Genomic DNA, 27,728 nt, shown 5'->3' on the forward strand with positions numbered 1-27,728 from the left:
CTGCTCCTGCTCTTCCCCCTGCCACTCGAGCTCTGGCCAGACATGTGTGATGACATTGGAGACCTGGTGACATATACAACCTTTGTATTTGTTTTAGTTGTTTAATTGGTTGGCATTTCTGGTTAAAAATTAATAGGAACATTCACAAGTTGGCTTAAAGTATTGTCCACTCAAGTTGCCTCACCTAGACATGGTCGGGACACGTTATGTGAAGAACATTTTCGATGTCCTGCTCTTTGAAAACTTTGCAGTCAGAAGAAATGTCTCTGTCTTAGTACTTCTAATAAAAACGTATAGAGCGACGGTTTTAAAGTTATTTAATGCCTATATGGTTAAGGAAAGAGATAATAATATTTCAAACCCGTATTTTAAACTATTTCCATGCGAAAAATGCGAGGCTCCCAGATGTGCCACTAAGTTTTCAGGCTTTTTCCATAGGGACGTTTGCATAGACAACCCCCTGTATCAAAGAGAAGCTATATTGTTTCCAAATGGGGGTATAGAGGGTCTGTTTTAGAGTTATTTTATGCCTCAGTGGTTCAGAAAAGAGAAAATAATATTTCAAACCCGTATTTCAAACTATTTTCATGCGAAAAATGCGAGGCTCCCAGATGTGCCACTAAGTTTTCAGGCTATTTCCATTCGGACGTTTGTATAGACAACCCCCCGTGGTAAAGGGAAGCTATATAGTTTTCACCAGGTGGTATAGAGCGACTGTTTTTAAAGTTATTTAATGCCTAAATGGTTAAGGAAAGAGATAATAATATTTCAAACCCGTATTTTAAACTATTTCCATGCGAAAAATGCGAGGCTCCCAGATGTGCCACTAAGTTTTCAGGCTATTTCCATAGGGACGTTTGTATAGACGACCCCCTGTGTTAAAGAGAAACGATATAGTTTCCGAGACAGGATATAGAGTTACACCTTTTACTTCATTTTATGCCTAAATGGTGAGGTAAAGATATAATAATATTTTAAACCCGTATATTAAACTATTTCCATGCGAAAAATGCGAGGCTCCCAGATGTGCCACTAAGTTTTCAGGCTTTTTCCATAGGGACGTTTGCATAGACAACGCCCTGTGTTAAAGTGAAGCAATATTGTTTCCAAATGGGGGTATAGAGGGTCTCTTTTAGAGTTATTTTATGCCTCAGTGGTTCAGAAAAGAGAAAATAATATTTCAAACACTTATTTCAAACTATTTTCATGCTAAAAATGCGAGGCTCCCAGATGTGCCACTAAGTTTTCAGGCTATTTCCATTCGGACGTTTGTATAGACAACCCCCCGTGGTAAAGGGAAGCTATATAGTTTTCACCAGGTGGTATAGAGCGACTGTTTTTAAAGTTATTTAATGCCTAAATGGTTAAGGAAAGAGATAATAATATTTCAAACCCGTATTTTAAACTATTTCCATGCGAAAAATGCGAGGCTCCCAGATGTGCCACTAAGTTTTCAGGCTTTTTCCATAGGGACGTTTGTATAGACGACCCCCTGTGTTAAAGAGAAACGATATAGTTTCCGAGACAGGATATAGAGCTACACCTTTTACTTTATTTTATGCCTAAATGGTGAGGTAAAGATATAATAATATTTTAAACCCGTATATTAAACTATTTCCATGCGAAAAATGCGAGGCTCCCAGATGTGCCACTAAGTTTTCAGGCTTTTTCCATAGGGACGTTTGCATAGACAACGCCCTGTGTTAAAGTGAAGCAATATTGTTTCCAAATGGGGGTATAGAGGGTCTCTTTTAGAGTTATTTTATGCCTCAGTGGTTCAGAAAAGAGAAAATAATATTTCAAACACTTATTTCAAACTATTTTCATGCTAAAAATGCGAGGCTCCCAGATGTGCCACTAAGTTTTCAGGCTATTTCCATTCGGACGTTTGTATAGACAACCCCCCGTGGTAAAGGGAAGCTATATAGTTTTCACCAGGTGGTATAGAGCGACTGTTTTTAAAGTTATTTAATGCCTAAATGGTTAAGGAAAGAGATAATAATATTTCAAACCCGTATTTTAAACTATTTCCATGCGAAAAATGCGAGGCTCCCAGATGTGCCACTAAGTTTTCAGGTTTTTTCCATAGGGACGTTTGTATAGACGACCCCCTGTGTTAAAGAGAAACGATATAGTTTCCGAGACAGGATATAGAGCTACACCTTTTACTTCATTTTATGCCTAAATGGTGAGGTAAAGATATAATAATATTTTAAACCCGTATATTAAACTATTTCCATGCGAAAAATGCGAGGCTCCCAGATGTGCCACTAAGTTTTCAGGCTATTTCCATTCGGACGTTTGTATAGACAACCCCCCTTGGTAAAGGGAAGCTATATAGTTTTCACCAGGTGGTATAGAGCGACTGTTTTAAAGTTATTTAATGCCTAAATGGTTAAGGAAAGAGATAATAATATTTCCAACCCGTATTTTAAACTATTTCCATGCGAAAAATGCGAGGCTCCCAGATGTGCCACTAAGTTTTCAGGCTATATCCATTCGGACGTTTGTATAGACAACCCCTTGTAGTAAAGGGAAGCGATATAGTTTCCAAGAAAGGATATAGAGCGACTGTTTTAAAGTTATTGTATGCCTAAATGGTTCAGGAAAGAGATAATAGTATTTCAAACCCGTATTTTACTCTATTTCATTGCGAAACATGCGAGGCTCCCAGATGTGCCACTAAGTTTTCAGACTATTTCCATTCGGACGTTTGTATAGACAACCCCCCGTGGTAAAGGGAAGCTATATTGTTTTCACCAGGGGGTATAGAGCGACTGTTTTAAAGTTATTGTATGCCTAAATGGTTAAGGAAAGAGATAATAATATTTCAAACCCGTATTTTAAACTATTTCCATGCGAAAAATGCGAGGCTCCCAGATGTGCCACTAAGTTTTCAGGCTATATCCATAGGGACGTTTGTATAGACGACACCTTGTAGTAAAGGGAAGCTATATAGTTTCCAAGAAAGGATAAAGAGCGACTGTTTTAAAGTTATTTAATGCCTATATGGTTCAGGAAAGAGATAATAATATTTCAAACCCGTATTTTAAACTATTTCCATGCGAAAAATGCGAGGCTCCCAGATGTGCCACTAAGTTTTCAGGCTATTTCCATTCGGACGTTTGCATAGACAACCCCCAGTGGTAAAGGGAAGCTATATAGTTTTCACCAGGTGGTATAGAGCGACTGTTTTAAAGTTATTTAATGCCTAAATGGTTAAGGAAAGAGATAATAATATTTCCAACCCGTATTTTAAACTATTTCCATGCGAAAAATGCGAGGCTCCCAGATGTGCCACTAAGTTTTCAGGCTATATCCATAGGGACGTTTGTATAGACAACCCCTTGTAGTAAAGGGAAGCTATATAGTTTCCAAGAAAGGATATAGAGCGACTGTTTTAAAGTTATTTAATGCCTAAATGGTTAAGGAAAGAGATAATAATATTTCAAACCCGTATTTTAAACTATTTCCATGCGAAAAATGCGAGGCTCCCAGATGTGCCACTAAGTTTTCAGGCTATATCCATAGGGACGTTTGTATAGACAACCCCTTGTAGTAAAGGGAAGCGATATAGTTTCCAAGAAAGGATATAGAGCGACTGTTTTAAAGTTATTGTATGCCTAAATGGTTCAGGAAAGAGATAATAGTATTTCAAACCCGTATTTTACTCTATTTCATTGCGAAACATGCGAGGCTCCCAGATGTGCCACTAAGTTTTCAGACTATTTCCATTCGGACGTTTGTATAGACAACCCCCCGTGGTAAAGGGAAGCTATATTGTTTTCACCAGGGGGTATAGAGCGACTGTTTTAAAGTTATTTAATGCCTAAATGGTTAAGGAAAGAGATAATAATATTTCGAACCCGTATTTTAAACTATTTCCATGCGAAAAATGCGAGGCTCCCAGATGTGCCACTAAGTTTTCAGGCTATATCCATAGGGACGTTTGTATAGACGACCCCTTGTAGTAAAGGGAAGCTATATAGTTTCCAAGAAAGGATATAGAGTGACTGTTTTAAAGTTATTTAATGCCTAAATGGTTAAGGAAAGAGATAATAATATTTCCAACCCGTATTTTAAACTATTTCCATGCGAAAAATGCGAGGCTCCCAGATGTGCCACTAAGTTTTCAGGCTATATCCATTCGGACGTTTGTATAGACGACCCCTTGTAGTAAAGGGAAGCTATATAGTTTCCAAGAAAGGATATAGAGCGACTGTTTTAAAGTTATTTAATGCCTAAATGGTTAAGGAAAGAGATAATAATATTTCAAACCCGTATTTTAAACTATTTCCATGCGAAAAATGCGAGGCTCCCAGATGTGCCACTAAGTTTTCAGGCTATTTCCATTCGGACGTTTGTATAGACAACCCCCCTTGGTAAAGGGAAGCTATATAGTTTTCACCAGGTGGTATAGAGCGACTGTTTTAAAGTTATTTAATGCCTAAATGGTTAAGGAAAGAGATAATAATATTTCCAACCCGTATTTTAAACTATTTCCATGCGAAAAATGCGAGGCTCCCAGATGTGCCACTAAGTTTTCAGGCTATATCCATAGGGACGTTTGTATAGACGACCCCTTGTAGTAAAGGGAAGCTATATAGTTTCCAAGAAAGGATATAGAGCGACTGTTTTAAAGTTATTTAATGCCTAAATGGTTAAGGAAAGAGATAATAATATTTCAAACCCGTATTTTAAACTATTTCCATGCGAAAAATGCGAGGCTCCCAGATGTGCCACTAAGTTTTCAGGCTATATCCATAGGGACGTTTGTATAGACAACCCCTTGTAGTAAAGGGAAGCGATATAGTTTCCAAGAAAGTATATAGAGCGACTGTTTTAAAATTATTTAATGCCTAAATGGTTCAGAAAAAATATAATAGTATTTCAAACACGTATTTTACTCTATTTCCATGCGAAAAATGCGAGGCTCCCAGATGTGCCACTATGTTTTCAGGCTATATCCATAGGGATGTTTGTATAGACAACCACTTGTAGTTAAGGGAAGCAATATAGTTTCCAAGAAAGGATATAGAGCGACTGTTTTAAAGTTATTTAATGCCTAAATGGTTAAGGAAAGAGATAATAATATTTCAAACCCGTATTTTAAACTATTTCCATGCGAAAAATGCGAGGCTCCCAGATGTGCCACTAAGTTTTCAGGCTATATCCATAGGGACGTTTGTATAGACAACCCCTTGTAGTAAAGGGAAGCGATATAGTTTCCAAGAAAGGATATAGAGCGACTGTTTTAAAGTTATTGTATGCCTAAATGGTTCAGGAAAGAGATAATAGTATTTCAAACCCGTATTTTACTCTATTTCATTGCGAAACATGCGAGGCTCCCAGATGTGCCACTAAGTTTTCAGACTATTTCCATTCGGACGTTTGTATAGACAACCCCCCGTGGTAAAGGGAAGCTATATTGTTTTCACCAGGGGGTATAGAGCGACTGTTTTAAAGTTATTTAATGCCTAAATGGTTACGGAAAGAGATAATAATATTTCGAACCCGTATTTTAAACTATTTCCATGCGAAAAATGCGAGGCTCCCAGATGTGCCACTAAGTTTTCAGGCTATATCCATAGGGACGTTTGTATAGACGACCCCTTGTAGTAAAGGGAAGCTATATAGTTTCCAAGAAAGGATATAGAGCGACTGTTTTAAAGTTATTTAATGCCTAAATGGTTAAGGAAAGAGATAATAATATTTCCAACCCGTATTTTAAACTATTTCCATGCGAAAAATGCGAGGCTCCCAGATGTGCCACTAAGTTTTCAGGCTATATCCATTCGGACGTTTGTATAGACGACCCCTTGTAGTAAAGGGAAGCTATATAGTTTCCAAGAAAGGATATAGAGCGACTGTTTTAAAGTTATTTAATGCCTAAATGGTTAAGGAAAGGGATAATAATATTTCAAACCCGTATTTTAAACTATTTCCATGCGAAAAATGCGAGGCTCCCAGATGTGCCACTAAGTTTTCAGGCTATTTCCATTCGGACGTTTGTATAGACAACCCCCCTTGGTAAAGGGAAGCTATATAGTTTTCACCAGGTGGTATAGAGCGACTGTTTTAAAGTTATTTAATGCCTAAATGGTTAAGGAAAGAGATAATAATATTTCCAACCCGTATTTTAAACTATTTCCATGCGAAAAATGCGAGGCTCCCAGATGTGCCACTAAGTTTTCAGGCTATATCCATAGGGACGTTTGTATAGACGACCCCTTGTAGTAAAGGGAAGCTATATAGTTTCCAAGAAAGGATATAGAGCGACTGTTTTAAAGTTATTTAATGCCTAAATGGTTAAGGAAAGAGATAATAATATTTCAAACCCGTATTTTAAACTATTTCCATGCGAAAAATGCGAGGCTCCCAGATGTGCCACTAAGTTTTCAGGCTATATCCATAGGGACGTTTGTATAGACAACCCCTTGTAGTAAAGGGAAGCGATATAGTTTCCAAGAAAGGATATAGAGCGACTGTTTTAAAATTATTTAATGCCTAAATGGTTCAGAAAAAATATAATAGTATTTCAAACACGTATTTTACTCTATTTCCATGCGAAAAATGCGAGGCTCCCAGATGTGCCACTATGTTTTCAGGCTATATCCATAGGGATGTTTGTATAGACAACCACTTGTAGTAAAGGGAAGCGATATAGTTTCCAAGAAAGGATATAGAGCGACTGTTTTAAAGTTATTGTATGCCTAAATGGTTCAGGAAAGAGATAATAGTATTTCAAACACGTATTTTACTCTATTTCATTGCGAAACATGCGAGGCTCCCAGATGTGCCACTAAGTTTTCAGACTATTTCCATTCGGACGTTTGTATAGACAACCCCCCGTGGTAAAGGGAAGCTATATAGTTTTCACCAGGTGGTATAGAGCGACTGTTTTAAAGTTATTTAATGCCTAAATGGTTAAGGAAAGAGATAATAATATTTCAAACCCGTATTTTAAACTATTTCCATGCGAAAAATGCGAGGCTCCCAGATGTGCCACTAAGTTTTCAGGCTATATCCATAGGGACGTTTGTATAGACGACCCCTTGTAGTAAAGGGAAGCTATATAGTTTCCAAGAAAGGATATAGAGCGACTGTTTTAAAGTTATTTAATGCCTAAATGGTTAAGGAAAGAGATAATAATATTTCAAACCCGTATTTTAAACTATTTCCATGCGAAAAATGCGAGGCTCCCAGATGTGCCACTAAGTTTTCAGGCTTTTTCCATTCGGACGTTTGTATAGACAACCCCCCGTGGTAAAGGGAAGCTATATAGTTTTCACCAGGTGGTATAGAGCGACTGTTTTAAAGTTATTTAATGCCTAAATGGTTAAGGAAAGAGATAATAATATTTCCAACCCGTATTTTAAACTATTTCCATGCGAAAAATGCGAGGCTCCCAGATGTGCCACTAAGTTTTCAGGCTATATCCATAGGGACGTTTGTATAGACAACCCCTTGTAGTAAAGGGAAGCGATATAGTTTCCAAGAAAGGATATAGAGCGACTGTTTTAAAGTTATTGTATGCCTAAATGGTTCAGGAAAGAGATAATAGTATTTCAAACCCGTATTTTACTCTATTTCATTCCGAAACATGCGAGGCTCCCAGATGTGCCACTAAGTTTTCAGGCTATTTCCATAGGGACGTTTGCATAGGCAACCCCCTGTATTAAAGAGAAGCTATATTGTTTCCCAATGGGGGTATAGAGGGTCTGTTTTAGAGTTAGTTTATGCCTCAGTGGTTCAGAAAAGAGAAAATAATATTTCAAACCCGTATTTCAAACTATTTTCATGCGAAAAATGCGAGGCTCCCAGATGTGCCACTAAGTTTTCAGACTATTTCCATTCGGACGTTTGTATAGACGACCCCCTTGTAGTAAAGGGAAGCGATATAGTTTCCAAGAAAGGATATAGAGCGACTGTTTTAAAGTTATTGTATGCCTAAATGGTTAAGGAAAGAGATAATAGTATTTCACACACGTATTTTACTCTATTTCCATGCGAAAAATGCGAGGCTCCCAGATGTGCCACTAAGTTTTCAGGCTATTTCCATTCGGACGTTTGTATAGACGACCCTCTGTGTTAAAGGTAAGGTATAAAGTTTCCAAAAGGGGATATAGAGCGACTGTTTTAAAGTTATTGTATGCCTAAATGGTTAAGGAAAGAGATAATAGTATTTCAAACAAGTATTTTACTCTATTTCCATGCGAAACATGCGAGGCTCCCAGATGTGCCACTAAGTTTTCAGGCTATTTCCATAGGGACGTTTTGTATAGACGACCCCCTGTGTTAAAGGGAAGGTATAAAGTTTCCAAAAGGGGATATAGAGCGACTGTTTTAAAGTTATTTAATGCCTAAATGGTTAAGGAAAGAGATAATGATATTTCAAACCCGTATTTTAAACTATTTCCATGCGAAAAATGCGAGGCTCCCAGATGTGCCACTAAGTTTTCAGGCTTTTTCCATAGGGACGTTTGTATAGACAACCCCCCGTGGTAAAGGGAAGCTATATAGTTTTCACCAGGTGGTATAGAGCGACTGTTTTAAAGTTATTTAATGCCTAAATTCTTAAGGAAAGAGATAATAATATTTCAAACCCGTATTTATAACTATTTCCATGCGAAACATGCGAGGCTCCCAGATGTGCCACTAAGTTTTCAGGCTTTTTCCATGGGGACGTTTGTATAGACAACCCCCTGTGTTAAAGAGAAGCGATATAGTTTCCGAGACAGGATATAGAGCTACACCTTTTACTTCATTTTATGCCTAAATGGTGAAGTAAAGATATAATAATATTTCAAACCCGTATTTTAAACTATTTCCATGCGAAACATTCGAGGCTCCCAGATGTGCCACTAAGTTTTCGGGCTTTTTCAATAGGGACGTTTGTATAGACAACGCCCTGTGTTAAAGTGAAGCAATATTGTTTCCAAATGGGGGTATAGAGGGTCTGTTTTAGAGTTATTTTATGCATCAGTGGTTCAGAAAAGAGAAAATAATATTTCAAACACGTATTTCAAACTATTTCCATGCGAAACATGCGAGGCTCCCAGATGTGCCACTAAGTTTTCAGGCTATTTCCATAGGGACGTTTTGTATAGACGACCCTCTGTGTTAAAGGTAAGGTATAAAGTTTCCAAAAGGGGATATAGAGCGACTGTTTTAAAGTTATTGTATGCCTAAATGGTTTAGGAAATAGATAATAGTATTTCAAACCCGTATTTTACTCTATTTCCATGCGAAACATGCGAGGCTCCCAGATGTGCCACTAAGTTTTCAGACTATTTCCATAGGGACGTTTGTATAGACGACCCTCTGTGTTAAAGGGAAGCTATAAAGTTTCCAAAAGGGGATATAGAGCGACTGTTTTAAAGTTATTGTATGCCTAAATGGTTCAGGAAAGAGATAATAGTATTTCAAACCCGTATTTTACTCTATTTCCATGCGAAAAATGCGAGGCTCCCAGATGTGCCACTAAGTTTTCAGGCTATATCCATAGGGACGTTTGTATAGACAACCCCTTGTAGTAAAGGGAAGCGATATAGTTTCCAAGAAAGGATATAGAGCGACTGTTTTAAAGTTATTGTATGCCTAAATGGTTCAGGAAAGAGATAATGATATTTCAAACACGTATTTTACTCTATTTCCATGCAAAACATGCGAGGCTCCCAGATGTGCCACTTAGTTTTCAGGCTATTTCCATAGGGACGTTTCCATAGACAACCCCTAGTGGTAAGGGGAAGCAATATAGTTTCCAAAAGGGGGTATAGAGCGACTGTTTTAAAGGTATTTTATGCCTAAATTGTTAAGGAAAGAGATAATAATATTTCAAACAAGTATTTAAAACTATTTCCATGCGAAACATGCGAGGCTCCCAGATGTGCCACTAAGTTTTCATGTTTTTTTTCCAATGGGACGTTTGTATAGACGACCCCCTGTGTTAAAGGGAAGCTATATAGTTTCCGAGACAGGATATATAGCTACTCCTTTTACTTCATTTTATGCCTAAATGTTTAAGTAAAAAGATAATAATATTTCAAACCCGTATTTTAAACTATTTCCATGCGATTCATGCGAGGCTCCCAGATGTGCTACGAAATTTTCAGGCTATTTCCATTGTGACGTTTTGATAGAGAAAACCCTATGTTAAAGGGAAGACATATAGTTCCCGAGTGAGTGAGTTAAAAGTTAACGAGAGAGGTTGTAGATCGAAATGATTTACCAACAATTTTACAGGTTGGGAGTTATGCAGAAGAAGCATATGAAGTGATTGTAATTCTCTTGACTTTACTACTAAGATAATCTAGTTTACCCTTTCTTTACCAATGTGTTGTATTTAACTTAGATTTTATGGTAATGTTGCAGCCATGTTTCTTATTTCGTTTCCGATGAAACTTTGATCATTGGTAACATTACATAACATTTGCAAAGGATGGGCATACAAAAGAACTACACAAAGGTCAAACTACTGATCATATGAATCATATTATATATAGTAGCTTCACGCGATGTATGCTCAGTTGGTTTATAAGATTATTTGATGAGAAACAAATGCATTATAACACAAGAACATACTGATATATATCTTTACTATCTATATGGCAACTTTACCTATTTGACACGCTTGATGATAAAATAGTTGGAACTAATTGAAGATGATGTTGTATAATATAAATGCATTCCCAGCCGGAAGTAAAGAACGTGTCGTCTGTTACAGACAGCTTGCAGATTAATTATCCAGCCGTCCTCGTCTTTATCAGTTAGGAGGTGGGAGATTTGTTCATGTGAACCTTCACTGAAGGGATTTGTTCCGGGGCCGCGCTGCAGTTTATTTGGAGATGTCGTATCAGATTACAAAAGTGCTGTCATCATTTGGCCTTGACGTGTTGACGGGAGAATGGCGTTGAGCAGCCGGCGGAGAGGGGTTCTTATTTAAGATGACCCAGACTGGAGAAATAGAATAAAAACGCATAATTGAATTCAATAGAAAAACACTGGAACATGCATGCTGAAACAGAACAGTGAACTAAAATGTACCTAAATATAGGTGGCTGGAGGGGTTGGTGCAGCGTTCGAAATACCTGCCTGCCCGACCGTCCGAGACGGGTTGATTTTAACTCGGGCTGTGAGATTTTCGAATCCCCCTGCCCGACGGTCGGGTTATATTTTATAGGTGAAAATATTCTAAATAATTCCCGATGATAAGCATTAATTCACATGTAAAGATGAATGATAAAATGTAACCAAAAAGAAACCCCGTTAGCTTTTAGCCAACCTAACATTTAGCGATGCGCTTATGCTACAAGCAATCAGTTTTCATATTTTTAATTAAACTATCCTGAGAAACATATGATTATAGCGGGCAGGCAGGTTTTGGTAAGGGCTGGCAAGTATTTCTGCTAGCCAGTCCTGTGGTCTGGCTGAAATTTTTGGGAGTGTCATACCCTGGTTGGTGGTGGGGAAATTAAAGGAAACATTATTCAGGAGCTCTTAACTGTTTGGACAATATTTTAAAAGAGTTCAATTTAACTATAAACCCCCACAGTATAGACTTTCTTGGTCAAACTCCTTTCACGGTATTTACTTTCGAAACAAGAATATTATATGAACAGGGTGTTATATACTACCTAGTATGCACTAGACAAATAATGTAACATGTGAATAAGTATAAGATATGTGAATAAGTACTATAATAAGACACAAAAATGTTATCAATGCTTTGGGAAAAGCCTGTGTAAGTCTATGTCTCCTGACCCCGGGTTCTATCAGATAAGGGACAGTCTCGCCACAACACAGCTGTTGCTGAAAGGGGATATAAACAATAACACAGAGATGTGGGTCAGCTCACTGGCACTTTTTACTGGCACATGTGCCGATCAGTGGCATGAGCCTTCCCCATATGACTGAAAGTGGTGCCCTTGATGTATGAATATCACACTTTTAAAAATTAAGTAGATTTTGTATACGTTCCTATATCTATGTTGTGTAGCATCGCCGAGCAGGCTACATCATATGCATGCATTTCAGTATGTACAGCGGTGAGGCGATACGGTACGCGAAATGTGAAGGTCTCATGCAACGTTGCCCGTAGCCTAGCTTAATGTTGTGACAGACACACCTGTAAGTATTTGTCAGATATATAACAGAGAGCAATGAGAAATGTTCTCAAGAAATTGTAAGAGTAACAGGCACTGTAAAATTACGTCATCAACTAGATATCATGATACAATGTTCAAAATAAAAGAAATGGAAATCACTGAAATCTGTTTTGATATTCAAGGGTTAATGGTGCATGTTGTATAAAAGGATTTTATGTATATGAATGGTAGCTGTTTGTTGCCAAATACTACCATGATTATATTTCAATATGATCAATGAAAGATATATATTATTTTGGCCTTTTTGGGATTTTACAAAGAAAAAACATTTCAGACACAGAGGACCCTATATATTAGTTAAAATACTTTTTCAAGAGTATTTGTACCAACTACAATTTTTATAAAATAAAACAATATATTCATACTAATAGTCAAACTCTATAATGTTGATTGTAATATCAATGCAGTGTCTACAACCAGTTTGCATTGACAATAATCATATGATTGTGACACAGATAAAGCTGATTCTTAACTTCATTAGGCCTTGCTTTTTATGTTTCCCTGTTCTAAACTGACGTTTCAAATTCCAACATAAATAAATTATTAATGTTATTCTTTTTTCTCTTCACACCAAAAGATATCTGCATTGCACAATGACTCTTATTATTTAATTTAATATCTTGGCACACTTGTGCATGTGTACTAGTATTTGATTACACATGCATGACTTTTTAGCAGTCATCTGTTTTTGAACTGAATATTATGCCAATAAAGATAAGTAACTTAAAAAGGGACTCTGGTATTCTTTCAGGTTTGGAGAATCAATCAATTCATTGTGAAAACATTTATAATTTCTTACATAAGTAACTTTGATCTTGATAAGATCAAAATAGATCAAAATTAAATTGAGGAGATTAAGTTATGCAGTCGTATTCATTTCAGCCAGTCTGTCTAAAATCCGGTCCTATTTTTCAGGCAATAATAAATGAATGAAGATTTAAGAAAAAATATACCTTGCCTGAGTGAATCAGTCAATATGCATATTGACTGAAATTTTCAGTCAAAATCCATTTTGGGCTTGATTATAGACACTGACACTGATGTAAGTATAATCTGTTAGATGCACAAACAAATAACATAAATAAATCCATTTATCTACATGGAATGACTGTGGGGTTCAATTAGTATTTATTTAACCATCAGAAGATTTGATGATAAACTTTCTAAATTCATATTTGCTATATGATAATAATATCTACAAAATATACTTTACTACAGGTGTCTTGAAGTAGTGTTGAATGAAAATCAGGATACTTAGATACAGCAGGGTAGTGTGTTGGTTTGTATGGGAAATAATTTGTCAACATTAAAATAAATATAATGTTACTAAAACAAGAAGCTAAAACTATGATTTAGATCTACTTATGCATCATACACATTTTGTGGGGTAGTCAGTATGATTTGTTGTTTGTTGGGACAAATCTCTGTAATTTACTACTGTTTTAAGAGCATGAGTATCAGAATTCTGTAAGAAATGATGGATCAATGATTTAACATGGGACACATGTTATAAGGGGCAGATTTATAGGTGTAAATATCTTATTTCAAAGTATGATGACTAGTATGTATATTGCAACTGAGTAACTGAATGCTTAATAGATGCATGGTAGATGTTCATTTGGCCTATTTCTAAAAAATAATAATATAAATTTAAATATTCAGATGCAACTTTAATTTTGATATAAAAAGTAACATCAGTTGTTTCATTATTTTGAACGTTATTTCTTCTTAAAATATTTGTAAAGGCACGGATGTATACTTACTAGATCTATATAGATCATTGGTAAAGGCCTGTCAAAGATGTCTGTGTGTTGCAAATGTTGGCGTATCACTAATTCTATTAAATTGAACTCCATGGTAGTATTTGTTGTGATTTGAATGCTTGAATTGTTGTGGGAAATAACACAAAGGCTGATAACAAATATGAGTTTGCATTATTTCATCGATGCAATATGTTAGCCCAGACTGACAGAATGCCTCGCTGTTTTCTGACGTAGAAAATACCGTGGCAATATACAATTTTTCATGACGTTTTTCCCGCTATATTCCATAGTGACAATTCGTCTTGTAGTTGAAGACTCAACAAATGTTGATATTATAAACTTATAATCACTACAAAACATGTGCTAGTTAAAAATATTCAGTTGTAAACGACCGTTTTTGAACGAAGGTGCAACAGGATAACTCTTTAGCTTGGCTCCGTCTCTACATGTCAGTAGTTGTCGCAGCGCGCATTGATCCGGGAACCAGACCGGAAGCGACAGTTTGGACCGTCGCTTATATCATTTCAAAAGGAGAGTTTTTGCCCTTTGGAATAAAAAGATCGCCCATTATCTGTGTTTTACTTGTTATCTATTACCTGTTGTTGTCAATGTTAATCTGCTGCTTATCACAACATATCACGCATATAGACCTCTCATCACTTGGTTGTTGTCACTCCAGCTTGATAACGGTGTGAGAATCTACATCGAAACGTCGCTATATGTAATAAACCGGAAGTTGTTTATTCATAAAGTTGGACGTTTTCTTAATTCCCTTTGTTGTTTTAACGAAGTGTAGAGGTTTTGGCATGTAGGGGTTTTGGGAAAAATCGAGGAATGATGAGATGTGTTGCGAAAAAACAACAGCCATCCATCAAAGGATTAACCGTAAATACGTTGGTTGAATAATCACTGTTATCTTGCTCAGTTCATTCATCAAAAGTAACTGTTAATATATGTAGTTTTACTAAAGCGGACAGAGTATACCCATATCTAGGCTTAAACTGCCTATGTAAACACAACACACTTTGTTCCAATGATTAGCCGATAATACGTTGATTGATTTCTCGTTGTTATCAAATGGATTTATTTCAAGAACGGTGGACATCTTGAAAATAGTTGTCACGTGTGCTATCCCAGGCGACCAATACGACTTGACACCTGTGAAAACACCTGTAACAAACTGACGTGATTATAGTTGAGAAATGAACACGAGTAATAATATCCCGAAAAGCTACATATATATTAAAAATATATTGTTACAAAGACACGTGCAGATAGCTGCAGATGAATGGGATATTGTTCCTTTATGTGGATATTCACGGATACATTCATCGAACAAGGTAACTGCCTAATATTACACATGTAACTTTGGTCTTTTGTAATTACGATATTTGCATTTTGTATTCATTCATTTGCTGTAGCATTGCACAGAATCATTCTTGTTCCTCTAGGTTATCGTTGAGAAGCTCTTCGATGCCAAGTCTTTGTTTTTACAAGCCTTTTCGTTTGTAGGCGTGTATATGTTAAACCAATGTGTAAAATGTGATTCAATTAAGTATTCATAAAACGTCTAAATATTTATGTCATTTTACAAATTGACTGAAAATCTGTCCATTTATTTAAAATACTGACTACAAACTATTAAGAAATTCAAAAGGGCTTAAAAGTATCACAACTGACTAATTATGCTAGGATAAGATTATCTTTGACATATTTTTCAGTCCATTTGTAAAATAACTAAATATTTAGGCGTTTAATAAATTTGCCTATGTGAAACGTTATTCATTTTACACATTGACTGTAACACGATAAAATAAGCAATGCTGATATGAAATATTTAGTTTGTGTTAAATATTGTAAACGAAAATCGCACAATACCTAGCAGGGACTTATCAAAACTTCGCCACCATTACCGAAGCCACCACCAAAGATACCTACATTTCCTTATTAATTCCAAAACAAAACTATTTCATTTTGTTGATCAATGTGACGACAAGCCCTTACATTATCAATAAAAGCGACATTTGCGCATATGGTTGGCGCAGGATATGAAGCAAACTGATATTTCTGGGATATCATCCGGATATCCACGGGATAGAAACAAAAAGAAAGGCAAGAACCCGTCCCCGTGAATTATCAGAGATCAGTCAACTTTTAAGACCAATTCTCACCCGGACCTTCATGGGGCGCTTGGCTTGTATTGCACTATGTATTTATAAAGACTGAATGTTTCACACTCGTTAACTATTGAAGTAAAACGTCACCGGGAAAGCAGTATAAGAAAATATAATATGGTGATAAATGAACACAGAATAAGGTGTTGACAATATAATTATATATCTCACAAGAGGAAAAGCTTTCTATAGCATTTCTTGCAAACATAATTTTGTGTTGGGAAGTATGACGTCCTGATGGACATACATAGACGACTAAGATGTGTATTAAAGTTTCAATAATTGTAAAATGAATTGTTACTTCCAGCGATTGTGTCCAGGTGAAATATGTTCGGCTCTTATAGTTAGATATCATAGACAGTATTGTGAAATATTTTTCATTTTAAAACTATGCGCCCCCTATCACCCGCAGAATATTAAATTGTTGGTCCCTTATCATGCATTTATAGTATGTTGAATACGGTAATACCAAAACGAAACTAACTTTTTGCGTCGTGCTTCCGAGAACCAGGGACTATTGGAGAATATACTGTTCAACAGACGCGTTTCTAGAACGTGTAGACATTGATTTTCTGACACACAATAGGCATCACGAATCAACTAACTTTTTGCGTAGTGCTTCCGAGAACCAGGGATTATTGGATAATATACTGTTCAACAGACGCGTTTCTAGAACGTGTAGACATTGATTTTCTGACACACAATAGGCATCGCGAATAATGGTGTAACAACCATATCGGTGTTTCGATTTTTTAAAATAATTATGTCCTTTTTAGACCTCGGCAGCATGGGCTCGTATTTTGGTTATGCCAGAGACAACTTCTGACATAGTATAATTGATCAAATAATTGATCAAATGTCTGTACGGGTGGGAGAAGTGATCAGTTTGCAATTGTTGAGTACAGGGGCCACCCCCAGAAGACGAAACGTTCATCACCAAGTCGTATAACTTCACCTCTGATATCGCAACAACGACAAAATCATGGCTAAGTGTTTGCTTAGCAGATGGGGTTGGAGATATAGGTAATATAGTCAAAGATATAGGTAGTCAAAATAGGTAATTGAATCAAACATATGTTTTGTTGGAGTTACGTTATATTTTCTACATGTGCGCAGTTTTTTACATGTATTTTCCCCCAAATAGTACACAGAGGCAGCCAGTTATCAATATCACACTTAATTATTTAACATAGTCTGCACAACGTATAGCTCCCCACACAGTCTACAAGAAATTCACAACTGGACTGTGATAACAGCCTAAAGTCCCTACTACTCTATTTTACTTTTAGATCATGTATTACTTTGTCATACTTATTCATACTCTAAATACTGGCACCATACAACAATACAGGTTTATACAACATGGCAAATAAATAATATGACATCCTATCAGCACAGATAAATATAGTGTACAAGACTGATAGATAGGTTTCTACTGGTTTACCTAAACATCTCATTAACAGTTGCATGCATGTTCATAAGCTCATTCATTCAGACAAAGGCCCAAGTAGCAATAAACACTGCTGGAAGCAATTAGGGTATCACCACAGAAGAAAGTATAGGAAGATTTAACAGTATTGTGAAATATTGTTGAATAAAAAAAGATTCAGTAGTGTCGCGAAACATATTCAGGTTACCCGAGTGAAATAGATATTTTAGAATAGAGTGAAGCGTGATGAAAATGTCACTTTAAAGCAATGGGTCATTGGCTTGATGTGGTGGTGAAATTCACCTCAGGTAGAATAATTTATGCAATTTAGCAAAGCCTTTGACTCTGTAAACTATGACAAACTCTGGGCACTTCTTAGGTCTAGAGGAATAAGCTGAGAAATATTGAAATTATTTTCGAGGCTATCTGAAGGTCTTAGGCAAGGGTGTATACTAAGTCCTTTCTTATTTAGTTTCTTTATTAACGAACTGACAAAGGAAATAGACTATGAGTGTAAACGTGACATGCAGTTGCACCCAGGAGAAAACAGAGTATATAACAGAAGATTATCTTTTGAAATCACGTTTTGTATAAATATAGAAATGTAGTTTCCAGATTTAAATGCCCATCGCTTGCATTAAATATTGATACGGTAAGATATGGCAAAACCCCAAAGGAATATAGACTGAGTAAAATGTGTATTTGCAGTTTATAGAAGACGATAACCACTTTGTTCCCATATGTCCATTCTATCAAAGTCTACGTTGTACAGACCTAGTTCCAGTTAAGAAATGATAAGACTTGTGACATAAACATTTAAACATTATTTCTGTCTACTGTCTATCTACTATCCACACAGATTTGTACTATGAGCCCGTGACCTTTCAGTATTCCTGCAATAAGACTTGAATTTGAAATATTAACATCAAATGCAATGAGTTGAACAATACTCACAAATTAATTCAAAATGTTCTGATACCCTTTTACATACGTTAAAAACCGAACCCGAAGCCGGACACATCACAACTGACATATTGAATATATTGTAGGAAATGAACAGTCTTGAAACATTGGTCCTTAAATCAGTGACCTGTCAGTTAAATCATTTCATATAAATCTATCATCTCAAGCTGGTTCATATCTAACAGAATGAACACAATGGTAATTTCATTTTTTGTGTATTTTGTAGATATGGCCGCAGGACCTGCAATTAATGTAGTTTGATGAGTTTGTTGTTTTAGGTCAAAATCAGATATATATGTCAGCTTTATCACAGCTGTTTGTAAATAATCGAGTCTGAATCACGCAAACCAGTGAAATAATGAGCGATGAGTCCACTTGATCCATTTCGTGTCCATTTCGAGTCGGCCTTTGCTGCTAGCAATATGGGATCTTGGGATCTAGGGTTGGGACGAGTCCAAATGAACTACTTGGGTACCATCCACCCTATATATACCCGACCCTACCCGGGTACCCGTTATAGATATTTAGAGATAGATACTGTCCGATTTGGAAAAGTTTGACCGTAGCCTTGGCAAAATGTATTTAGATACATGTGTAAAACGATCTGGTCATGCATACAATGAAGTTTACTGCATGGAGTTTTATCTTTATTCAAACATATAAAAGTCAGAAGGAAATGGGAACGTTAGTGACTTGTAGCGTAACCATAGAGTTTTAGATAATTTTTGTCATGAAACAATATATCACGTGACTAACCACGGGTCCGGGTAGCCCTGTGGGTACCCGAGTCCTACTCAGGACCCACCTGAACCGAGTACCCGAGTTATCCGTCCTAGACCTATTGTGATCTATTCAAATTCGTAACCACAAATATGACAGCTTTATAGTATACCACTCACAATTACCCCTTAAAGTGAGTGAGTGAGTATGCTTTTACGCCGCTTTTAGCGATATTCCAACAATATCACAGCGGGGGACACCAGAAATGGGCTTCACACATTGTACCCATGTCGGGAATCGAACCCGGGTCTTCGGCGTGACGAGCGAGCGCTTCAACCACTACCCGACTACCCGACCGCCCCACCCCGTAGAGAGTATGACACTATGTCAGTGATGAATACTGTATATCTACGTAGTAAATGCGGTGTTGCTTTCTGTGTACAATGTGGTTCTTAGAACAAAATTGTCCCTACTTTTCTCCGCAAAGATATGCGTCCAGGACAACATGACCTAACAGTGCACTGTAGTAACGTGTGGTGATCCTTAAACCACGTGACTCCTGTTATGAAAGCCTCGTGAAGTAGGCCACATAGGACATGGTTAACAAGTCGGTTTTCTGTGTTAGCAGTGCATGTCATGTCGGTAAGATTAGAAGCAGTTTCATTGATCAACAAGGAAGACAACCGCAGTTGCGTCCCTTCTATTACCGGCTTTGCTAAGGCACAGATACTACACGTTTTGTTCATCCGGACACTGGCAAAGTGAGCTTACGGCATATTCGTCCGTATGTCTACACCCGAACTAGAAATAAAATAGACGTGTAGGACAAATTGCCTTGTTTTGATCTTGCCAATCGGAGCAGAAATTCCGATACATATGCCTAAAGAAACCGATCAGCAAGAAGGGGAGCACGATTGATGCCCATGGGGATGTCTACGTCTTGCCCACACGTCGAAACCCAAATTTTACATACATGTTATGGACCCGTGAAGATTCCTGGGTAGAATAGGTCTTCAGCAACCCATACTTAACGTAAAAGGCGACTATGCTTGTCGTAAAAGGCGACTAACGGGATCGGGTGGTCAGGCTGGCTGACTTGGTTGATGCATGTCATCGATCCCAATTGCGTGGATCGATGCTCGTGATATTAATCACTGGATTGTCTGGTCCAGACTCGATTATTTACAGACCTCCGTCATAGCTGGAATATTGCTGAGTGCCGCGTTATAAACCAACCAACCAACCAACCAACCAACAACTTCATGCCTACTTGTCTTGGCTGGATCTTGGCGCCACCCCGTGTAGGACATGAGTTGTGTCCCTTGTTATAAAACTACTAACCATATATATACTCAACAACATAAGTTCCTGTGACACAAATGTTTTAGTGTATTTTTCAAACAAGTAAAGTTTGGTTTTCAATATTGTAATACATATATGGAATCAAGTCACAAAAACGCAACTGCTACAGAAAAGCATGCATTCCATGCAAAAATTGACTTTTATGCAAGCCCCGTGCATTTCACTACCCAAGAATGGGTATAAAAACACGTGCGTTAACGGGATTCCATATGCATTGTTTAGCATCGTGCTGACAACAACCACTCAGAAAAACAACAAAATTACGCAATTATTCAACATTACGAAATGCCACGCCTGTCCGAAAATGAGCGTCTGCGAGCCATTGGTATGCTTGAAGCAGGATCGAGTCAACGTGGTGTTGCAAGACAATTTAACGTCCACAGAAACACCATTTGGTGTTTATGGCAACGTTGGCAACAGACGAATGTAGTCAGAGACCATCCTCGGAGTGGCAGGCCACGCGTAACCAATAATCGACAAGACAACTGGATTCGAACAACACACCTACGAAATCGATTCCAGCCAGCAACAGTGACTTCAAAAAGCAGCCCTGGCCTTCGACGAATATCTTCACAAACCGTACGTCGCCGCCTCAGATGTGCAGGGGTTGTAGCCAGAAGACCCACCAGACGTCCAATTTTGACCGTCAAGCACGTCTACAGTGGTGCAGACAGCGTCTACGCTGGACGGCCATGCAGTGGGGACAAGTTCTATTTAGTGAGTTTCGTTTTCACCTCAGCCACAGCGATGGACGGATTCGAGTGTACAGACGTCGAGGTGAACGTTACGTCAATCGTTGCGTCTAGAAGATCGGTTCGGGGGCGGCAGCGTTATGATATGGGGTGGGATTACAGCAAGACAGACGACCCGTTTGATAGTGGTAGAGGGAAATCTCAATGGACAGCGCTACCGCGACGAGATTATCGGCCCTGTTGTTCTACCGTTTTTGCGTCGCCATGGCCTAGGTAGTACCTTACAACATGACAACGCTCGGCCTCATATTGCTCGACTTGTTCAGGATTCTCTACAACAAAACAAAGCGAATGTCATCCCCTGGCCGGCTCGTTCCCCTGATCTCTCACCAATCGAGCACATGTGGGATGAGATGGATCGGCGCCTTCGACGTCAACCACGTGTTTCACAGACACTCCAGGAACTTCGAAACATGCTCCAGCAGATATGGACTGATATCCCACAGCACTTTGTGCCAAGCCTGGTCCATTCCATGAGACGAAGATGTGTTGCTTGCATCGCAACCAGTTGTGGACACAAACGCCATTAATTTGTAAATTGACATTTTGGCATGTTCATGTTTGGCATGTTCATGTCACCTATTCGACCCTTTTCGTTCAGTTCCGTAACGTCGTAGCCATGACTTGGTACATTTGCACATTGTTTCACAGTGTGGACGTAGCTCAGTCGGTTAGCTGTCGGGCTAAACAATCCGAAGGTAAAGAGTTCGCGTCCGACGGATTCTCACAAAAACTGGTTTCTTGTCTTTGAGACATGTGACCTACGGCAGAGACCGTCCTCACGAGAAGTTGTGGTACTGTATTCTAAATGTGCTCCCAATAACAAACATGTTCCTCAATGATGAGGACATGTGCTTCAGGAACGTAACAAGATGAGGGTTACTTCCCCTGAATCTAGTTAATGCGGTCACGTGACCCCCGAAAATAGGTGACAATCAGAGTTAATATTTATCATGTTTAAATATCAAAACAACTATTCTATTCCTGAACCCAAACTATAAGAATACTATACCCATAGATACCTTAAATGGGAATCACATACCTTTAACAGTCAAAAAGCCTGTGAAACACAATCTGTCGATGACGGAACCTCTAACGCTAACCACGAGGTTTCTGCACGGGTCGATAAGTCGAAAACACAACAAATATACGATGCTACCTCCGACAGAATACCTACCACCTATTTCCTTGCATTGTTATCTACAATATGTGATACAAGACGGCCTTATTTCGACCAATATTAATGTATACATACCTAAAACAGAGAGAGAGAGAGAGAGAGAGAGAGAGAGAGAGAGAGATGTCACCAATTATTTCAAACAGCATACGGCCCAAAGTAAGCGGGCAATTCTGATTGGTCAGTTGACCTTTCGGTGGAAGCGCACCCCACACTCCGGCTGAGTGGTGACTCAGCATAACTCCCCACTGTGATAGGTGTCCCAACCATGCTTGGAGTTGAACTCGCAACCGAATGACCGTTATGTTTACAAACAAGTGACGATTGTCGTGACGCCGAATACAGTTACCGCTGATAAATTGCTTTCTTTCTAAATTTGAATTTCTATTTCATTAAAACTATCATGTTATTGATATTTATGACGTTGCCAAGGGATCATACCAAAATATAGATCGACACTACTACACTCATTCTCGTTCGATCTAGATACCATTTTTACGAAACGAGTGGACTTTCTATTGTATCTGGCCGAGCGAAAGCGAGTTTACCCACGTAAAGTGGATCTATGTATTTAAGTGTAAGTAAACATAACAACTTTCGTTCGTGAACACACCAACACTGAACCCGGTTGCAAATCTGGTTGTGCATGAATATTGATATATGCCCAAATATGGGCATTGCTGACATTTCTATGCATACGTATTAACAACATGTTCTAGCCGCTGTGTGTGCAAACATGACAGCATCAACGCTCAAGATCTTATTTTAAGAATTGATTCAACTTATGGTAAGTCAAGCGCATTGTTGTTAGCCTAGTACGCATGACAGCTGTAAGAACACTGAAAAAGTCAATTAGCGCAGCGCTTTGAATCTCGGACCAAACTCGTTCCTTCGCACCGACGGGTTCCCGGCTGTGCAATCAAAAGGGTTCGGTTACCTTGATTTATCATCCAAAACTGGCTCCCACAGGAGATATCGCTGGGATGAGATCAAGCGATATCTACAGTGTAGATATCGCTGCAATGAAATTACATCACAATGCTTTGCAGACCATTGTGACGTCACTGGTTACCATGACGTCACAATCAAATGACATCACTAATGGCTGGCTCTGCTACTGAAGACACTCCTAATTACTGTCTACAAATTGGAAAAGTTGAAAGAATGATGTTTGATGATAAATAAAATCTCACCGGAGTGTCTTTTGATATCAAATATATCAAGACTCGTTGATAAAAGTGGCAAAAATCCTCGGCAAGCCTCAGACTTTTTCCACTTTTATCAACTCGTGTTAATATATTTGATATCAAAAGACACTCGGGTGAGATTCTCTATATATCAGCGGAATTTATATCCTGTCTTTACCATTTTGGAAGAGATAAATCAGAGTGCTCGCCAAAGACGTTTATGATTACTGTATGACCCTGCACTTCAACTCAAGTCTGCTTACATGTCAGTGACAGCTTCGAACGAAGGCCAAGGTCACCATCGGAATAAGAAAAGACAACCGTGATCTAGACTTCAACTCTGCATTTTACGCTAGAGATAAAAAAGCAATGTTATTTTAACATTTAGGATGCTTGGGCCACAAAAACAGAAGTCAGGCACACTTCTACAGAGTTTTCAAATGTGTTGTATCAGAACTGTTCACTTTGAGTGATCTGGCCTGGTCTTGCAGTCCTGTATGCTCATTCATGAACAAACACCTTCGGAAGCAATGTCATAAAAAGTACACTTCGAATGGGACACTGATGGCACAACCTAAGGATCCATAGTAGGTCTTAGATATCTGTCCAGATAGTTTATACCGACTTCATTTCACCACGATTCACCTTTTACCTTCACCTTCACCCTCTGGCGGCCACCTAAAAATAGCCTGAGTAGTACGCCTAACGCTGTGCCGAGTTTATTGGCGAGTGATGTTGTGAAAACTGCACACCTTCGTGAAGTTCGTCCAAAAACGACGTAACGTAACAATTTAAAGTCACGAAAGTGTTTGGTTCATCATTCTTATAGGGACCCTCGATCTATCGGTAGACGTACTTTGCATATGGATATAGATCTAGCTCGATTATATAAGGTCAGTAGTAGCTCTATCATAGTCTTTGCATAACTAATATAGAATGCAAAGGGAATTTGATGAGTGTGATGAGCTTGTTTGGTTTAATAAAGTGTGTGTACGAAATTAACACACAACTGCAGTATGCACAAAATCCGAACGAACCAGATTCCACATGGTGAATCGAATACTGACACCAATGACGTTAATCACAATTTTAGTGCAGAATATCCCTTTAATACAGGATCATACATGTATTTTAGCACATGCAGTGATTTAGTTTTCCCTGGATTGAACCAAATAAATATACCGTATTCGACGTAATAAGCGCCCAGTGTGCTCTCAAAATTAGAAAGAGGGGGCTCTTATTAGAATATAATTTTGGTAAAAGAGTTGAAAGATCGTAAATTTTGTGGTTTAGGCTGACAGCCTGAAATGATACAAAAGAAAAGTATTCGACACGCCAGATATATTTTCCCAGAATTTAATTTCCCGTAATTAAGGGTGCATATAACACACAAAGGGTGCAAATTGGGATTGTTCACTAGCCAATATATTAGCAAATATCGCCGTGGGCGCTTATTAGAGCGGGGTGCTTATTACGTCAAATACGGTATCTAAAACTGACATTTGCCAACGTTTACCAACGATTTCTAGTACTGATAATATTCAGCTTGATCACATATTATCTAACTTTTGATAAGTGTAATTTAGTAAATTTGAAAAGATCTATTTCAACCCCAGACGGATAAGAGATTCTCCCTCAGTAATCTCACCTGCTCACTGAAGTGAGCTGCTGGAATGTTGCTTATTATCTGCATGCCTTGATTTAGTACCTCTGTCCTCGTATTTGTTTTTTACACTGCTATACTTGAAGAAAAGTAAATTTTATGCGTCTCAGACCGGTTAGCAAATGTGTTGATCAACAGTGTATGAGTGGTGTGGAATTTGACGTTGGTTTTAACTGTATTTCATTTTTATCACACTTCAACTTAATGTGTAAGAAAAGCCAAACATGACGCAGGTCGAAAACATATCCTGTATGATAATGTCTGGGGTGACAGTTGCAGTCTTGCTTTCTTTGTTTTGAGCAGGAGCATTTCTAATATACCGGTAGCGATCAGGTTCTGCTAAATGACAGTGGGTAGGACTGCCAGCGATTGAAATAATTTCATTTTCATTTTCCTCACAGTAAAGATCTCTACTATTTAAGCATCATTCAAATGTACTTGTAGTAAAACTACTGTGGAAGCATCAGTGGGTACATTGAAACCATAACCTTGAGTATGATGTGTACCAGTATTCACAAAATACGAAAAACTATAAATACTGACAGAGTTTAATAATCATTTTGATAAGGCACGTTTCATTTAGGCACCATCATCAGCACTCAACTTTGGACATTGGAGACAAAAAGGTTAAGGTACTATGTCTAAAATTAGTCAGTTCAACCCATATGGATCAGATGATGTTCTATACATACAATAAAGCACACAAAAAATCTTTGATAATCTACAGAGAAGGAAAGTAAAAAAGATAAATGTAAACCAATTATTCTTGTGATGTACATGATGTAGATTAGTATATTTGTTTTAGTGATATTGTTTTTGTTTAGGTTGCCTTCATTTACTGAAGCATGTCTTGCCAAAGTGGTGGTATGGATATCAACCAGCAACATCAACTTGAACATTTTGGTATGTGCTGATTTATTCTTCTCATGCTTCAATCATAAAAGCTTATTCACAATGTCTTAGTTATATGACATATCACAAGACTTTTGCAAGAAAAGGCAAATAAATCGCTCTTTCATGTGTTTTCTTGAATTCTTACAGGTTTTTCTTCAAAGCTGAATGTTTACGTTGTGAATGAGGATGAGGAAGAAGATGAGACAGAAGTTAAGGACTACGGGCCTATCCTAGAATGCTTCAGAGATGTTAAGGAGCTGAATCAGTTGTTGCCCCAAAACATCGAAGTTGTTTCTGTGACCCAAGAGCAGATAGCATGGAGGGTGTCTTCACAAAAAACCTTAACCAAATGGTTTGAGACAATCAGGAAACTATCGAACCTACTCACAGAATTTGCAGTGAACACAGGACTTGTGAAAAGGCTCAATCTTCAAACTGGATATCGTCTTGACTTTGACATAGTTTCTCCTGATGCAAGGGAATTAAAAATAAAGGCAAAGAAACATTTTCAAGAAGTTAGGTATGCTGCTGATCATGTATTATTGCTGGGGCCTAAACCTTTTAGCATAGACATACTTGTAAGTGATGTAATGAGCTACTCTATTTTATGAGATGTGTATGGGATCCATGTTTTGATTCAGATGAGGACAGTTTGTCTCATTCATGGAAGATTGCTGTATGATATGTAATGTCTCAGTGCAGATTCTTTTATTGTGTCACTAAAGCCCCCAAGGTCGATGAAACACATTTAATAAGCAGTGAAAATAATAGAAGTCCTGCAATGTTATATAATTTTCAGTTACTATCTGTGTCGATTTGATTGGACATCTCATACTCTTCTAACGGGTAAACTTCTGTTTGACTGCTTAGCCTGTATAACCATAAGTATCCCCTAGAAACACTGCAATACCTTTGTATATAGTGGCCTAGTGACATCACTGTGGACTGGACGTAAAATCTGAATGATGTCACTATCTAAATGAGGTCATATAACTATGAACATCTTAAGGATAACCTGCCAGAGATCTACATCATGCATCATGTATTTCAACATTTGAAAAGAACAGGAATACAATAAAAGGGTTAAGAGGTTTTAAAACATTCATGATAGCTGAGTGTGGTGTTAAACAGCAAACAAACAAATAATACAGTTATGATTCGTTTCTACAGTTATATTATGGTGATCAAAATGCACATGTTTTATTCAGAAGGAAATTGTTTTATGGAAACACTTTAAACAATTACATTGTACTGGTAAATGTATCGGATCACATTATTGAATGTCATTTTGTTGGATCATCTGCCGTATGTTGGATTAACATTACCTAGTGAATCCAACAGCAAATTGGATCTGGAACTTTGCATGTCTGTGTTCCATACAATAATGACATAAATTTGTCCATAATCAATCTTTAACTCAGTTGAACTGAAGGTTCAAGTAAGATTCTGTTGTTGTCTGTCATTTGTCCTTCCGACT

At 37.8% G+C, this 27,728-nt stretch overlaps 2 protein-coding genes across 2 annotated transcripts in view; one reads left to right on the forward strand and one right to left on the reverse strand.

The window, feature by feature from the left end:
* The window catches only part of LOC124144277, a 33,052-nt gene extending 22,317 nt beyond the window's left edge, over positions 1–10,735 (reverse strand). Inside the window, exon 1 of the mRNA XM_048386737.1 lies at positions 10,621–10,735. The gene's annotated coding sequence lies outside the window, so the exon portion shown is untranslated. The remainder of the gene's footprint in view (positions 1–10,620) is intronic.
* Positions 1–27,728, forward strand: part of LOC124148338 — a 109,741-nt gene that overhangs the window by 31,361 nt on the left and 50,652 nt on the right. Inside the window, exons 2-3 of the mRNA XM_048386731.1 lie at positions 26,182–26,260; positions 26,399–26,771. Of these exons, the coding sequence (XP_048242688.1) occupies positions 26,203–26,260; positions 26,399–26,771 (431 nt within the window). The 5' untranslated portion in view covers positions 26,182–26,202. The remainder of the gene's footprint in view (positions 1–26,181; positions 26,261–26,398; positions 26,772–27,728) is intronic.

This window comes from Haliotis rufescens, unplaced genomic scaffold (genome assembly GCF_023055435.1).
Source record: "Haliotis rufescens isolate VD_foot unplaced genomic scaffold, xgHalRufe1.0.p SCAF_1, whole genome shotgun sequence".
Taxonomy (NCBI): domain Eukaryota; kingdom Metazoa; phylum Mollusca; class Gastropoda; order Lepetellida; family Haliotidae; genus Haliotis; species Haliotis rufescens.